At 38.3% G+C, this 17,710-nt stretch overlaps 3 protein-coding genes across 7 annotated transcripts; 1 reads left to right on the top strand and 2 right to left on the bottom strand.

Moving 5' to 3' along the window:
• Positions 1-1,741: 1,741 nt before the first annotated feature.
• LOC149108778 (uncharacterized) lies at positions 1,742-3,985 on the bottom strand. The gene has a single exon (XM_089293360.1). It carries the CDS (start codon positions 3,319-3,321, stop codon positions 2,614-2,616), a length of 708 nt encoding a protein of 235 aa, XP_089149486.1. The 5' UTR covers positions 3,322-3,985; the 3' UTR covers positions 1,742-2,613.
• Positions 3,986-4,889: 904 nt separating this feature from the next.
• On the top strand, positions 4,890-10,610 carry LOC110044218 (uncharacterized). Of its 5 annotated transcripts, XM_089293318.1 has the most exons (3): positions 5,012-5,162; positions 5,278-5,335; positions 5,433-10,610. In XM_089293318.1, exon 3 carries the CDS (start codon positions 5,604-5,606, stop codon positions 6,885-6,887), a length of 1,284 nt encoding a protein of 427 aa, XP_089149444.1. In that variant the 5' UTR covers positions 5,012-5,162; positions 5,278-5,335; positions 5,433-5,603; the 3' UTR covers positions 6,888-10,610. The 5 variants fall into 5 exon arrangements, with proteins under 5 accessions (XP_089149446.1, XP_089149444.1, XP_089149445.1 ...); XM_089293320.1 differs by lacking the exons at positions 5,012-5,162; positions 5,278-5,335 and adding an exon at positions 4,890-5,005; XM_089293319.1 differs by lacking the exon at positions 5,278-5,335 and having other exon boundaries at positions 5,012-5,136.
• On the bottom strand, positions 10,477-17,568 carry LOC110044229 (deacylase AADAC-like). The gene is made up of 5 exons (XM_089293321.1): positions 17,345-17,568; positions 15,126-15,390; positions 14,130-14,193; positions 12,990-13,206; positions 10,477-12,280 (listed from the first exon to the last, which is right to left on the bottom strand). Exons 1-5 carry the CDS (start codon positions 17,510-17,512, stop codon positions 11,735-11,737), a joined length of 1,260 nt encoding a protein of 419 aa, XP_089149447.1. The 5' UTR covers positions 17,513-17,568; the 3' UTR covers positions 10,477-11,734.
• Between the last annotated feature and the right edge of the window lie 142 nt (positions 17,569-17,710).

Raw genomic sequence — 17,710 nt, 5'->3', positions numbered from 1 at the left:
ACCTTCATCTCCCAAAACATCAAAGTTGCCAGTAATAATAACTGTCGGTGGTACACCCCTGAAGTCCTCTGCCATTAAAGGGGCTGCTTTGAAATGCGTCAGTGCCTCTAATGCAGGAGAGGTTTGTTTTGTTGGTGGCTCTTCATGCATGACACTTTCTGATGACTTGTGAAGATATGACATGAACTGTGATCCTTGCAGATGTTGTGAATGATTGCCAGATAAAAGAATTTCTGTGAGGTCTGTAGAACCATTTAGGTACAAAGAAACAAAGTTCACATGATCTTCTTGAGAAAGGATTTCATTAGCTGCATTCATCTCGAATGAGGGCAAATTGAGGTCCAAGAACTGGAGTTCGTTAGTGCACACTTATGTCTATAATCTTCATTTAATAGTATCCAAGTTCAAAGCAATTCGTTAAAACGTCACTACTAAGTTTACACTCTTTTCAAAGGTTTATTGACAGAATTTGAACTAATTTGCATATGTGACCTTTCACTGCCGACATTGTCACACTTTCTCTTGTTTCCTGAAAACATACCTGTAGGGTCATTGGCAGCTTAGTTTCCCTTTGATAATTTTAAATTTGTTCCCTCCATATGAAAGAGGGTTTCTTAAATTGCTGCTGTTGTGATCACTTATAGGATGTAGAAGATACAACTGGACTAAAGGTCACTGTAGCACAATCTCGTCCGCGCTGAAACTCACAAAGCGTCCACGGTTTCCTTGAAGTGAAGCGCCTCGAAAACTCGAAGCATTGTTGCTGCGATTCGTGCAGCAGCACTCCGGATAATATTTTCAAAAGCCACTTTCTCTTGTTTTCAGATCTTTTTACTTTATGAGTGTAGATATTGTTTAATTGAGTGCTGGCACGGGGGGGGGGGGGGGTACTCCCTTATATGGGCTATGTAGGTATGTGCGGCCCCAAAGGGTATGGTTTTTCAGCTGTTTCGGTCATAAATAGGGTATTGATTTTAGCTGATTTTGGCCATTTTGGTCATAAATAGGGTATGCTTTTTGCACCATAGCCTTGATATGGGTCTGTTTTTAAGAAGAAGCCACTTTTTCATCCTTATTGAAAAGAAAATCAACAAAAGCCCTTCACAAATTATGTTTACGGCAATTTAACATTGTTCTGAACTATGGAACTAATTTTAACTCAGTTCTGAAACAGGGTGTTGGTTTTAGGGTCAGGTCATAAATAGGGTTTCAAATTTCTGGTCAGGTCATAAATAGGGTAGGGAATCTCGCAGATTCTGGCCATAAATAGGGTAAGGGTTTTGGGAGGCAGGCCGCACACTCCCACCCAATTCTTCTGGGAGTTGCCCCCCCCCCCCCCCCGAGAGTGCTGGTGATTTCACCAAGTGTCCCGATGATTTTGCGATTTAAGAACCTGCACTTGTTTGCTTGCTTACATAAAATATCCTGCAAATATCAATTAAATAGACTGAAAAGCCCCAGGATCAACTCTCCACCTCTTCATGTCTAAGTCTACTGTTATTATCTGCTTTACAGCTCTGAGATATCCTTAAAATGGTTTTTGGGGGGGCTTCGAAGAGTATTCTCTTCTCCTATAATCACTCTAAATTTTCATTGCGGCATGAGAGTAATACAACCAATGACGTCACTGGGCTGTTTTGGCTGCACCAAGATGGCTGCCAATTTTGGGCTTAACAAGCCAACTTCGAACGGCTGAAAAAGCAGCTTTCCCTTACCGTATGCAAAAATAAAGTCTGCAGTGTTTCCAAGTAAGGTTAAAACTTTATTACTAAGCAAAAATCTCACGTACAAAAATTTCATTTCAGTAGCACTTTAAGTAGAAAATTCAGAAAAGGAATAAAAACTGGTAAGAGCCATTCCTCTTAGTTGGTCCGGTTTGATCAGAAAATGTTGTTCCATTTTCCTTGCATATTCCCACTGGTCTCTGACTGGTCAGTTTGGCGTCAGTGGAGGCACCCCGCATGTAATAAATACCATATTAGGGCATTATGCCTTTATTTTGGATTTTTTGGCAGGAATCTTTCGGGACCTGTGAAAAGAGACTGTGGTTCGCGGTTGGGGTTCGCAGACTTACAAAATAGCCTTCCCCAAAGTGGAAAATCTTATGTGAAATTCCCATTGTGGTAGGCTCATGCAAACAAAATTAATACAAGTAACAAGCAGATTATTCAATGGTATACCACAAGAAAATGTTGCATAACTATTTTATACCATGCCATAGAAAATACACTTGTGTCCACGATTGAATGCAAGTATTGTTTTTAAAATCAGTACTTCATATTTGGCAGGGTCATTTGGCATTTTCATATTACTTCATACTTGACAGAATATTGTGTGTTCTGGTGACTTTTCACCAATGAGGACACTTTGTGATGCTTATCATAAGGAATTTGAATCTCATTAGCATTCTATCCTTAACATATCTGAGAAAATAATGTGAAAAATGTGAGATACGTGTTGTGTTCAGTGGGAAGGTTACTGTTAAGTAGATATAAGAATGTAGAGTATACAGCAGCTTTCCTATATTTTCATTGGCTGTGTTTTCTATGGCATGCTATAGAGAAAGTACATCACCATTAAAGTCACTTTCTGGATGTTCGTATTCCCTCTTCTTCAATTATTGTTTAGCTCAACGAGTTCTTCACAATTATCTCCATGATAATTTTTAACAGCATCCTTTATAAATTCTTGAACTGTAGTTGCTGGTGCTGCTTTGCTCAGTCCAGATTGACAGTGTGTCTCTAAGCAGTTATACAATTTCAGTAGCAGTAGATTTAACTGTGTCTGACATGGATCAGGCTGTACTGTCCCTGCATTACTTATTTCATCATCCTCTAAGTCACATAAGGAACTGGTGTTTAATGATTCTTGCACTTTGGCAATGATTAATTTCTCGTCTGGTGTTAAGATGTCCATTAGAATCTGTTTCTGGAGTACAACTCCTACAGCCTTTGCATGTCCTTCAACAGGCAATGATATAACAGGGGCACCAGAAGTACCATGGCTAAGTGGGCAACATAAGACCATCAACGGTTCACGGCTCTCCCCATAGCGGGGAGACATACTGGAAACAGATCCAGGTATGAATAGTGCAGTTTTCCCACTATGACCATTGGGAAATCCAAAGCAACCAATTTGCATACCAATTAAAGTTGACTGGGCATCGTCACACAGCTGTAGACAATAAACCCCATTTACTGTATGCTGGCAATGAAGAAGTGCAAGATCACTGGCTGGATCAACATGTATGACTTCGCACAGAATGTTTTCACCAATGATATCATTGGAAATATAAATAGGATTAAGACTGTCATCAGTCATTTCAGTGTCAATAACATGTTTACTGGTAAGGACAAAATGTTCACTAATGAAAAACCCAGTACCATGTTCGTTCTCAATAAGTTCTTTGATTGCGACCCTTGCAGACTCAAGTTCAATCCACTGCCTTCGATTATAAATTTCATCACTACACCCTTTTACAGGGAATAATTGGTCTAAGTCTTTAAGTACGTCATGAATTTCCCTTATGCCACACTTACGCTTCTCACCCAAATGAAGTTGGTACCTGGATAACAGCGCCGTAAATGTTTGAGAGCTTGATCCTTCTTGTACAGTCGTACAGTCGGCGGACCATAAACTGACACCTTCACAGTGCTATTCACTGCTTTTCTCTCCGACTAAATAGGCATCAGCATTGGGAGCGTGCGCCATTGTTGAGGTCTAGGTTATGTACCCTTCTGAAAATTCACATTGCCGGGAGCTAGCAAGTAGCTCCCGATCCCGCATGGTTTTAGTTCATCAGCTCACAGTTCCACCCTGCAACCACGACTGCAACCAAGACTATCCTTACAGCTTGTGAGAAGCAGACGACTTTACATTTTTACATCGGTCTGATAGCATGTGTTAATGGTGCAAATCCGTCACGTTTTCAATATGCGCGTACGCGAGCGCACGCTAATGACGCCATAAATTATGCGCAGTAAGGATGCGCAATGTAAATGCGAGGAATGACCTTAAAACTTTCAAAAGTGTGCATTCGCTCAATGTTGCACACCTGGTATCATTTTTACCTCTGTTTGCGAATTTATCATACTTAATTCGTTTTCCCCTCTTCTGTACATAAGTTACAATTACGCCATTGCGCGCGGATCGTCCGGCAAAAATTCATTACTATCGAATGGTAGCATTCCGAGTTCTGCATTGATATAAAGCGGACAAGCGTGGCCTTTTTCCGAGGCATACTGAAGTACGTTGTTCCATCACTGTGGCAGCTGACTAAGGTTTAATTAATTTAATGGCAAAGGAAAAAAGAAGAGTATTTTCTTAGTTTCACTTCTAGGTTTACTGACATGGAATCGATATAATGTTATGCCTTGTTCAAGACTGGTTTAAAAACATAAATCTTGTCTAAGACAAATAATCTGGGGCTAGTTTATAATGCAATCGACTCTAAAAATGGTTCTCAATGAGGGCAAAAGAAGAATGGCTGTGAGAGGACTTTGGAATAATTGACACCGAGGCAGTTCGCATGGAAATGTTGGGCGCACCCGTCGCAGCCCACCCAGTCTTCTCCGTCATCATCTCAGTAAATCTTGCATAAATTCGCATTCCTTCTGCAAGTAAGATTCCTTACTATGGCGATCTGAAAGAACAAAGCAGCTTGAATTCGAAGACATATATTCTTCGAGAAATTCTTTAAGATCACCCTCGAAAAAACCAAAGACATAGCCATTTTCCTTTCTCTAATCATGCAAATGCAGACGGAGATATTCCTCGTCCACTTTGTCCGCCATATTTACATTTTACGCGGGAAAAGTATGTCTTGTTACGTATGTGCAAGTGAAATGTCCTTTAATTTTATGGGATCACTTACACAACGTATTTTTACATAAAAGTGTGTCCGCTGAATACCCCCACACTCCGCCCGGGCGTTAATTTTTCCCAAGCAAAATGGAGTGACATTAACCGCAAGCAAACCTAACCGTGCTAACCGCAAGCAGGCAAGGTAAACATGTACAGCGGTTTATTAACACGTCTAGCTTGTATAAGCAACATCCAGGCGTCCAAACCCCATACTCCGCCGGGCGTTATATTTTTCCATTTTCTTGCGGTTAGCGTCACTCCATTTTGCTTGCGGTTAGTGCCACTCCATTTTGCTTGCGGTTAATGTCACTCCATTTTGCTTGCGGTTAGCTTTCATTTGTATGTTAGGGTAACTCTATATTAATTTATATTACTGTTCATTATATATAGTTTAAATTTTAACCTTTCCGGCAGCTGGCAGCACGGTGGTACAGTGGTAAGGAAGGGCACAGTGGCCCGAGTTCGACTCCCAGTGAGTGTGAAATTAGGTCGTTCTTTTTCGTCATAAAATAGTTACAAGACTTAAAATGTTAAGTCATATTTAGTTGACATAGTGTTTCTTCGTTTAGGAACCCGAGAGGAAGTCACCCTCAATCTACGCCCGTGAGGTAGAAACACCCCCATCATCCTTGGATTCCTTGGATTTGGTTCAGCGATCGGACATCCCTGGGTTGTGAATGTTTTCTTGTACATGTTAAGCACCACTGAAACATCATCAGACAAACAGTTAACATCAGACCATGATTAGCGTTGATCTGTTGGGCGATGATGGAAGAGAGGCTCTGAATGCTTGTGTAAAGGTCTGTATATTAAGTAATCTTTCGCAGCCCTCGATATCGGCCGTTTACGAGGGCCTGATGGACGATGCGTTGGAAAGTAAGATAGTCCATTCACCGACAGCTGTTGCATTCGCAAGTGTGGTACTCGATGCAGAAGAAAGACAGTTTCAAACTGGATGTATTGCCAATGTGACTGGCACGTTTCCTAAGATGGTATTAGTACCGAGAACCGGATTTTGCAAAGTGATGGCATCTCCGCGATGTTGGCAGGAGTTGACAGACCTTGCGCTTATAGATGGTGGGAAAGATAAAATTCTACGTGAATATTCCCAGACTGAGGCTACCTTTGGAGACAGTAGAGACATATTTCCTACAAAGAGACATGAAACGAAAGATATAGCAGTAAAGGTTTACCAGTCTTGTGACAGAAGCAAAGATACTCAAGAGGAAACGCAGGAAAGTAAGCGACTTGTTGTTGAACGTGGACAGACTGAGTTGGGCAGTGAGGGTGCCACTGCAAGTAATTATTTCAACATTGGCATAGGTTCAGGGTTTATTCTTCATAACCATTTTATAGTTACCAGTGCGCATGTACTCAAAACCTATAATGAGGCGGAGGGTCATCAAATCCGTATTTCCAATGCACTAATTGGTGAATTACCTTGTAAGGTCGTATACCAAGATGCGGGTAATGATTTGGCTTTACTTTATTGTCCAGATCTTAATTTAGAGCGAAGTGGAATTCGTCCATTGCATTTGTCCAACCAGTCATTGTTACCAGACATGCCAATATTTTCTTTTGGCTATCCCATGGGCTATGCGGGAGATACAGCTCTTTTTGTGACTGGTGACGTATCTAAAATAAGCTCGTCAGTGATGTCTTTAAATTGCCCACTCAACTCTGGCAATTCAGGTGGTCCAGTAATGAGTTGGATCAACAACGGTCAGTTAAAGGTGGTTGGTATTGTAACACAGAAGCCATTCAAAGAGGTTCTTACATTGAAAGAGATTGATGCTGTTGAAAAAATACGGAAATCATTGCAAACCAGCGTTGTTAATCCCCAACCTCATCTGACGTTAAAACTGTATGACATACTGAAAACCCATTCTCTGCTCGATTTAAGTAATGGCTTACCAGGATGTTTAGTGGTTGAGTTTATCAGAAACTCTACTGGTAAATATGAAGGAGAACACAAAGAAGAGTTAGCAAAGGTTGTCGAGTGGTCTATACAGGATGAGCTATAGATCAATGAACTTTCATTTACTATGAATCTCCCTTATGTATCTTATCCTTATGTATTATTATGTATCGACCACATTTTGCAATAATGGTCTTAAAATGGATCATTATATCTATAATTGATCAAGGTCTCATTTCCAGGCTTTGCCCATAATTAATACCTAACTTTTTACGCCAGAAAGAATACACAAAAGGTAGTGAGAGTAAAAGGGCTGAGAAAAAGGAAAGGAAAGGGGCAAGAAAAAAATTCAGAACAGGCAATCACAAAAAAAAAGTTTAAATTGGGTTTATGTGCACACGCCAAATTAAAATTTTGTAAATTTTTACACTTAATCTTCGGGAAATTTATCTTTTTGGGAAAAAGAAATAGCTTTTTCAGCAAAACTAAGGCTCATTTTACATCATGGCAGCCAAACAACTGATTTAACGATTAAAAATTGGCAGTTAAATGGTTAATATTAGCTAGAATTAATGCAACAGGGGTAAGGTATGGTATGGACCAGTGAACATTCACTGCTTTTTGTTATATGGCGAGCAGTCATCCAGCTTAGCCAAGTAATTCACAGGAAGCATTATATGTGATTGAATATATAAACATATGGTTCATGTCTGTTAGAGTAAACATTTCCTAGATCTGCATGCACTACATTGTATCACATACCATAAACTTCCAAGTCTTACCCAAACCTTAGGTGCAATTAATTTTAAGCTCTCATGAACATAAGCCCATGGAACAGTAACAGGGTCCGAAATTGTGACCAGCTGGTCACCAATGCAACCGAAAATTGAGTGTTGGCAACCAGAATTTTGAGACTAGTCACCACTAGGCAACTAACTTTTAGCCTCTTGAACTGGTGTTCAAGGAATTGATTTCATTTTAAATGGAAAAACTTTGTGTTTGGTTTCAAGCAAGAAACTTACCCCTTGTCTCTGCGAAGTTTTTAACTTCCAAACAAAATAACTTAGGTCAAAAATGAAGGTAAGATTCCACGCACTGTAATCAAAATTTAGTGCTGCCATGTTTTCAGCGCTTTCAACTGTCAGCCACACCATGGGCGTATGGCAGAAACACACGACCACATTTTTCCATTTGGTGACTAAAAAAAAATTCAGTTGCCAGTTGGCACCTGCCTGAAAAAGTTAATTTCGGACCCTGAGTAAAAGAACAAAATTTCTTTTTTTCTCCCTTTTATGCCATTGCTTTATTTCACTGACTTTGAAGTGAATGCAATGATGGTAGAACATGTTTTATTTTTTCTTACATGTCCATCAAATTTTTCATATTTCTGAAGCTATAAAGTCAGATAATAAGCCCACCCATAAGTAAGCCCTCCTGAAAACAAAGCCACCAAAAAGTCTAAAGGTACATAGATTAAACACTTTAGGGTCAGGTTGTTCAAAAGCCATAATCAAGAATTAACAGTTGATCATGGCTTTAATTTTTTGTGTGTAAAAGCTCCCCTGCTTGTGTTTTCATTAACAAGTAAGCAAAAGCCAATCAAATGGCACATATCACCTTTTTCACAAGTGGAGAAAATAATAGGTCCAGTCAGGAGCCATTTATCTTTTTTTTTTTTAAGTGTAAACCATAACAAGGATATTCTGATTCAAGGTTCACTGGCAGCCAAGCAGCATTTCACTTTTCAAATTGTTTGCAAAATCATACAATTCTGCTCTTGGGGCTCTTTATAAAGTTGAAAGTTCTTTTACTTCTGTAATAAGTTGGAGGGGATTTGTTGCTTATGGAACTTAGTAGAGAACTAGTTGAAAGCATGGAGAACAAAAACACAAAATAGAAGATATTGTTTTGTTTCTTGAAATATTGTCTTGGCAGAAACAAGTTTAATATTTGTGTCTTTCGACAGCTCCATTGACTCGTTTATTTCAGAACAGCAAAACAAAAACACTGCAACGAAAACAAAAGCGAGTTTATCTTTTCAAAGTGTCTGCACTGTCATTGTAAGGTAAGGTGGCCATTTTTTTAAGCATCTTAAAAGAAATGAGTCCTTTCCAGTTAGCATCACCAATGACCTAGCATTTGAAAAGCTTTGCAAAACACTCCATTCAAAACATAAAGTAAAACTGTTGTCTTAGTCATTTTTAGCTAATCTAGCAGCTGAGTGGGTTTCCCAAGTGTGCACCATTTGACAAAATGCTGTAGGGTTGTACCAGAATATTCATGAATATGCTTGCATTTTCCATGAAGTAATTTATATCTGTTGATTGATAAATATAATTGAATATTGTACAGAACAGTGTTTAAGACTGATTAAAATTAGGATCAGATTTTATTGGACTCGAGATCCGAAGATAAAGTCTTTCTGGGGTGGATACAGGATTTTAGAGTAGAGGATTAAGATAGACTGTCAAAGGTGGTCCACTGCAGGGGAGCCTGGCCACATCTAGAATTGAGGTCCTCAGAAATGGGATTCTGGCATTCAGAGGTCCCCTCAGTGTGTAATATAATGTCTCATTTTTTAAAATAATTTTAGGGGGTTCAACCAAACCACCAGTCGAAATAACTCCTACTTTTAATATTCTTGAATGGACTGTTATATTTGGTTTCCATACATACAGTATGGGGTGCTTATACAAAATAGCAAAAACAATCCTATTATATGATTGTTCTACACCCCCCAGATCTGTCCCAGCCTTTACCCTTTGTTATTTGGAACAACACTTAACTCTCACAGAACTTATCTCCTATCAGAACTGAAGTACACGTAACTTATTCTAGGGCTTTACAAATATACCTGTAGATGTTGTATGAGTTTTGTAATGTTTTCCGAGTCCCACAATTATTTTGTCAGCAATCATCATTTGTTAAGTCTCCAATTAAGGAATTTTTCATTCCAGCACTTTTCCATGTTATTTTAACTTACAGCACCACCTGACAGATCACTATATACATACTTTTGGGTGGTATACCATGGAATATCCTACAAGTCACTTGTATTTTCAAGGTATACACACAAGCCTTTACTTTAATATATACCATGGCAACCTTATGAAAACAACCCTATATTATTTCCCTATATTTTATATTCCTTTGAGCTTCGAATGTACTGATATTAAAACATTGTTACAACCAAGGAAAATAATTTTTTTAGGCTTGCTCAAACTTGATTATTACTGCATTTGCTCTTTGAGTTTATTATTCAAATAAATGCCACATCATGATGCGCTCTGACCATAAGGCCACTGTGCCTCCCACAATTTGTAAGCTCACACGACCCTGACAGTAATTTTTCTATAGTTTGGGATGAATTCAGTGGCAAAACTATATATAATTCTGCAATGGAATATTTTAGCAACAGTAGTGAGCAAACATTAATTAAGAAAATTTTGTCAAAAAACCTGTTATTCGAAGTGTTTTCAACCAATTAGTTTTAAAAAATGACACAATGTAAAGTAATGCCCAGATTTATGATTTCTCCACCAAACTTAGTTTTAACAGAATTTTTATTACAGCCATTCATGATTTTGATATTTAAATGAAATTATTGTTAGGCAGTAATGACCTTGTAATAGATCTATAATGTAACTCACATAGGTTACTATAAATAGTAGAAGGAAACAAAAATAGTCTGCACATAGCCTTTTCTTTTTTAATTTATTGTATCCTTGCTCATTCAGGTCTAAATAGTTTTCATATTGTTCGATTGCATCGCCTCTTAAATGATCTTCTGATAAAATCAGGCTAGACATGAATAAAAATTGTAACTACCTTCCTGGGTTTTGGTTGTACTAATTGATTTCACACTATTTTTCTCTATATACAAAATTAAAAAACCATTTTAACCTATGTCCAGTTATCTTAAAAAAGTTTGTTGTCCTCCCCTCAATCCAGGATGACAGTGAGTATGGTCTACTGAGTGTTCTGTTTTGACTCAGCTGGCTTTATTGTCTACTATCCTTTGATTAAAAAGGGCTTCTTTCAAAAACAATTAAAAGCTGTTGACAGAATCCTACTATAATACATTGTATTCTGTATAAATAAAAATACCTTACAATGAACAATTAAGAACTGAGTTCCAATTAAATTACTGAACAAGGTGATTATTTTGTACACTGTACTAAAAAGGTATGTTCAACAGTATTCACAGCTGTACAAGAAACATCAAGATTACAATTTTTTGACTTGTAAACGGGTGTAGTTTAAAAAACTTACCCCTTGAGTGTGTTGATCTGGCAACATGTACGTCTCTAAACTGATGTTAAAACTATCTTATTAAGTAGTACATTTGCAATGTTGATAAAATATAAAAATTGAATGCTACTGTGAATTTTTTCAGCTATCCTAATCACTTTGTCTCTTCAAGAACTAACATTAAGCACCAAGTGCATGTCTTATGCAAATTAAGAGAATGATACAACATAGACGGTGGAACTGGCTAAGCCAACTAGTAGTTAGAAAAGAAGGTGAGAATGACTGTTTGACGCAAATGAGGTGGACAAGGGAAACCCAGGACCAGTTCAAGTAGGACTGCTGAGAAAGGATCAGGAACAAAGCTGGGTGAATGAGGTTGAAAATGGCCAAAGTGCTGGCAAGGAGCAGCGAGTGTTGGGCCATCAACACAGGGGTTTCATTAACATTTCCAGCATGGGGACAACTGGCTTTCGCAGGCGGGCAAAACTTTTTGAACTGAAAAATTTCCCCTGGTTGGTCAAACCAGGCAGGAAAAATTGCCTCAGTCAGCCAGGGTACCTGACCCTTAATTTGCCACGGTACCCAACCCTTAATGACACCCCTGCAATGTGACAGCCTTATGCACCTTCTGAAGCGACAAAATCAGATGATGACATGTATGGGAGATGTGGATTGTGTGTGAGACATTTGTTTTTCGTAGCACTAACTGTTTGTCATGTCTTTTATGTACTCTACTATGTTAGCAAAAGCTTCATCTCCTTCATCAGTCATAGCTGGTCCTCCTTCAGTTGCCAATGTTACAAAGCCATGAAATGACCTGTAGTTCTTGTGTTTGACCTTAATCTTTGCACTCCATAACCGCTCTGCATAAAGGAAACCTTCATCTCTCAAAACATCAAATTCAGCAGTAATAACAAATGTTGGTGGTATACCCCTGAAGTCCTTTGCCATTAGAGGGGATGCTTTGAAATGTGTCAGTGCCTCTAATGCAAGAGAGGTCAGTTCTGTTGGTGGGTCTTCATGCATGAGACTGTCCGATGACTTGTGAAGATATGACATGAACTGTGATCCTTGCAGATGTTGTGAATGATTGCCAGATAAAAGAATTTCTGTGAGGTCTGTAGAACCATTTAGGTACAAAGAGACAAAGTTGACATGATCTTCTTGAGAAAGGATTTCATTTGCTGCATTCATCTTGTATGAGGGCAAATTGAAGTCCAAGAACTGGAAAGGAGCATAGATAAGAATCTGCAAGAAGAAAAACAAAATAATGTTGCGTCATAAATTTCCACATTATTACAGGTACATTCTTTACCATATTGGCAATCTGCAGCTTAACACCAGCAGCATCTTGGCTATGTTACTTGAACTTACCAGTGGAGTGCTGGTGACTCCAATCTAAGGCTGTCATATAAAATTGTGCTTAGTAATGAAATGAAAACTTAGACTAACAAATTATTAAGAACAACTTGCCTCATTTGCTAAGTTTGTACACATTCTATCATGGGATGGTCCCATATGAAACCCAATTGTAGATTTACAGCATTACTGGTAATATGTTGCTAATAAAAGGGTCAGGTCATAAATAGGGTATCAAATTTTTGGTCAGGCCATAAACAGGGCAGGGAAAATTGCAGATTTTGGTCATGAATAGGGTAAGGGTTTTGGGGAGCGGCCACACACCCCCACCCAATTTTTCTGGGAGTACCCACCCCGTGGACATGGCTGTCTCATTACTCTCAATTGAATTTCACTCACTTCTCTGTTCATGAACTTTTTTCAAACATAATTATGTTGTCAAATGCTCTTTCTTGATCAGAAACAAACAGTGAAAACATCAACTAAGAGATGTAACACTTAATTCTCATTACTAACTGAACAAGAAATGAAAGGCAGTCAGTGACAACAGCTTCTATTTTGGATTAGGCAGTTTTTTGTACATAGTTCAACTGCATACCTGAGCTCTAAGAAAATTCCGCCTACAGTGCTTCTCAGAGATCATTGCAAGATAATGAGAAACTGCTGCAGCCAGGTTGCCACCAGCACTGTCGCCAACCAATATCACACGTTTGACGTCAACACCATAGTTTGTGCCAGTATTGAGGAGTCCCACTGCGACATTGTAACAGTCATTGAACTGTGTTGGGTAAATGTAATAAGGAGCTTGCCTGTAACTGAGAGAATAGGTACTTTGTTAGTCAGAGAAATGCAACAAGGAACTCATCAAGATTTGATTACATGTTGTGTTGCATTATGCCGCACTGAGTTGATGTCATGGGTAGTTTAATTGACTCTGCATGTTTGGATACTTCTGAAGTATAATTTATGGTAGGTGGAAGACTCAGTTTGATGTTGACTTCTGGTATACAATTGATTTTCACGATGAAAGAAAGTTGCTGGAAAGTTCAATTTAACAAATTAGCCTTAATATGAAATAGTGTACAATTGTTAAGTATACAGTAAAACCTTAAAGATGATTTCCAGTCCGTATACTGCACAGTCTCAGCACCCTAACATTTATAAACATTGTAAGTCTTACTCGACGGAATGCGAATCAATGCTATTCGTTACCAACTACATACCTTATCTTTGAGGCCTTTTAAATTCTTTTTCCAACAGCTTCATTGATTTTTACAGCTGCGAAGTTGATTCACCAAGTGATATTAGAAAGAATGAAGCATAACGCTTTGCATCCATAATGGCGGTTGACATGAAACTTTGAATTTACTTCATGTAAGTAGTTGCAAAATGCTTACATTTTGTGATGTCTTACATGAAACACCTAACAAACATATTAACATATTAACAAACTCTCGTGTGCAGTGCGGACTGGAAATCATCTTTAAGACCTTGTTCAAGAACTTGTTGTTATTGTTGCTCAGGACTGATCATAAAAATTAACATTTTTTTTTCTTACTTTTAATTAATTTTAAGCATCTGTAGTCCAATATTTCAAAGCACACTACAGTATGGATTCATGGATTCTCCAGTTCTGAGCATGCAGTTCTCATGGCTGAAAATTAAATGTTGCATTGTGAAATATGTCTATATTAACCTAAACAATTTGTTTAAAAAAAAAAGGTTGACAGGTTCTTACTCTGCACTCACAACAACGACTTGAGCTGAGACAGCAAGTCTGCGGCAAAAATCATCATATCCATCTGCAGGTACAAAAGAGAACTTAAAATGAAGGAAGGTAGGGAGTCCAAAGAAAACAGGAAGGCCAAAAAACCACAGAGGAGGTCAGCTGAACAAGAACTTTTGAACAGCAAAGAGAGTCATGATAAAATGAAATGACACTTAAAGCCCAGGATCGAGACGAGGAAAACTGTGGATCTCTTATATTTACTACACAGAGGAGCCAAAGGGATGACAGTAAGATTGTAATCACCATTGAGGATATTTAAATCTGGTTTCCTCAGCATGCAATAAGGAGTATTGCAATTCCCCCTGGATGTGACCCTAACCTTTGTAGGGTTGCTCCTCCCCCTCCCTCCTATGTCTGGTTGCCCTCACAATCCACCTTACTTCTCAATGGAGGGAGGCACTGTGCAAATTAAATGAAAAAACACAAGAAATCCAGTGATAACGATGTTCAGGGAGGAAAACAGCATTGTAAAGTTACTGCACTGAGTTAGATAATTATATACCTCTGCTCCAGCAAGAAAGTCCTCATGTTCATTCCAAAATGTTGAGTCACTTGAAAAAATTTTCACAAGACAAAGCTCAGGGGATTGCTCAACATGTTTTGAGACAAAACAGTGTTCTAAGAGCAACAGTTAGTGTTAAGCTTTTTTTTAGATTCTTTTCCTGCTTTCTTAGTCTAGAATTAATGCTCCCAATAGGCCATTTCCAAATAACCTTAAATAGCCTCTTTCTCAAAGCGAGTCTTGGTACCCATCCTTTCATATGAAAATGAGATTTCATTCACATGCAAATTAAACTCATTTCCATATGAATGATTGTGCACCAGTCCTCACTTTGATAGAGAGGCTTATTAGGCACTCGGAAATGGGCTATTAGGGTGTCATTTTCTTTACAGATAAAAATGCTTGACACCGAAGTTCTTATCTTATCTTATCTCATGACTCACCTAAAGTACCTACCGTCCACCCACCGCCATGAAAATAAATTACTCCTGGCAGCAACCCTTCTTCATTAGCTATGTTTTTTGCAGACTTGTTTGTTTTAATCACAGGTTTGTATATCCTCACACTCACTCCAAATATTTCTGTGTCATTGATTTCTAAAACATTGTAGTAACTGTTGTTCTTGAATATTCCGCTTGTGAATGCGAACAAGGAAGCCATGTTTGAGTAATAACTATCGCCCAGTCCAACAAGAGAGCCTAGGTAAGCCTGAGGGGGGAATAAAGGAATTGTTTAATGAATCATGCAATCCTGATACAATCATGCTTGCTTATCAATATGAAGTATACTACTTATGACAGTTTTAAGGGTACCAATTATTCCATGAGCATGTGTTGGATATGAGTTAGCCAAAATGATCTCATATTCAACAAGTGCGAGTTTGAATTGAATTGTTTTTTTTTTTTAATATGCCCCCAAAATACAGAAAACTGAAATAAAATAAAAATAAAAATTCTCTCCTATTTACATAAGCTTACTATATTTGTAGAGCATGGTATAATAGATCATATACAGTGGAACCTCATTAATCTGACTGCCAACAGGCCACAAAAATCTGGCCATATTAACCAGGTGGTTGTCTTAAATGGGTTCTTTAAATAAAAAAAAATGACTGACTGAGCTTTCGTTCAAGCCAGAATAAAATGACCGTAATAACGAGGAGGCTGTATTAACAGGGTGGCCATAAGGTGGGGTTTCACTTGACCATGATGGTGTAGCCATTGAAAACTCTTTAATTGCATTACCCAATGATCCAGTTTTTAATAATTTTGTTTAAATCCAAATTACGTAACATAAAAGCTCTATTACACCTGCCTCCTTTTTAATCAACGGTCTTACTACATAGCCTCCATTTGACAAGAAAATATGCTCAGATATTTGTCTTTGGACATTATCTGTTTCGAGAGGCAAACAGTTTTCCTCGAGCCACGCTCTTGGAAAACTGTGAGCTTCATATAGCCAAGCATATTTTAAAGTCAGATGGGGGTAATTGTGGTTAGTATCCTTCAAATATTTTTTAAAAGTGGAGAATATCACTTGGATATTCCCCAGTTTTAGCCGAGGCATGTTCAGTCATGTGATGCCTTTAGACCAATGTGCAGTTCCAGAAAATACCCATAGCTTCCCCATGGAAGGGATTTTTTCTAAGACTTCCCTACCCTTCTGGAAATTCCAGTTAAACTTCATACATTTCTTTAAATGTTTTGGTCTTCAAGAATCCCCCACTCCCCAGGAAATTCCAATCCCTTCTGTTGGGGGAGTATGGATATTTTCTGGAACTGCACAATCACAAGCGCACAAAGAAAATATTTGATAGATTATATATAAACAGTAGTCTCCATTTGGCACAACAATATGCTAAGATATTTGTCCCCAGACATTATCTGTTCTGAGAAGCAAACAGTTTTCTCTTAGGAAATTGTGAGCTTTGAGGAACAGATACGGTAATGTCCAAGGACGAATATCCGAGCATATTTTCACGCCAAATGGAGGCTATTGTATTTAGTATCCTTCAAATATTTTTCACAATAGCGCTGTTTTGAAAATTGGGGAATATTACTTGGATTTTGCCCAGTTTTAGTTGGAGAATATTCAGTTACATGATGCGTTTAGACCAATTGTGCACGAGCAAAAATATTTAATGGATTATAAAAGCTGATATTCAAGAATCTTTAGAAATTGACAAAATGGCAATGTTTCCTCCACAGCCTCTCCTTTCCAACAACTACCCTCGATATCTATAGACCCAGGATATAAACTAAACATTTTCCTGGGTTCTATCACTATTCTAAATATTCAGTGATTGAATAGCAACGTTTTATCCGCACCCACCCCTCCCTACAACTACCCTGGATAAATTAATACGAACTTCGGGCAACCCAACGTGTTTGGATTACAACTCAACCCAATGATACCAGATTTCAAGTTAAAATACGTTAAATCTCAACTCATTGTCGTGCATTTAAGCTTAATAAGCTTGAGCTTAAGCTTATTTTAAAGTTTCAAGCAACTTTAGTATTATTTCGTATATTTCAGTTTCAGTCACCATCCTGCGTCGGGAAAGACATCTCAGTATTGTATTTTTAAAGAGACTTAACTGTTCCACTGCCTGAAAATGTTCTTGTTCAGCAACACATCACGCTTGATTTTTCGATCAACTTACCAAGTCTTTGGTCAGGCCGAAGCTAAATCCTACGATCCTGAACTGCCATGTTGAATTTTTCGGGAAATCGTCTGGAACGAACACGTTGAACAATCTCTGGTATATTCTGTTAAAAACTATAGCTAGCAATGCAACTAAAATACAGAGAAACACGATAGAAGCACGCATGATGGCATTGCAGATCGGTGAAAATTATGCACTTGTGCACTATTCAACATTCGATCTTCGCGAGGCGGGAACGCGGAACTCATTCCCAATCTTTCTCGGACACAGCGTATCTCGAAAAAGCGCCGCTTATCGGTGCTTCTTTGAAAATAATTTCTTCGATAAAACATAGCAAACAGAGCAACAATTACTCAAACCCAA

Source organism: Orbicella faveolata, unplaced genomic scaffold (assembly GCF_042242905.1).
Source record: "Orbicella faveolata isolate gen_17 unplaced genomic scaffold, um_ofav_v1 contig_25, whole genome shotgun sequence".
NCBI lineage: Eukaryota > Metazoa > Cnidaria > Anthozoa > Scleractinia > Merulinidae > Orbicella > Orbicella faveolata.
The sequence above is the reverse complement of the archived record's forward strand: the minus strand, read 5'-3'. Positions and strand labels throughout refer to the sequence as shown.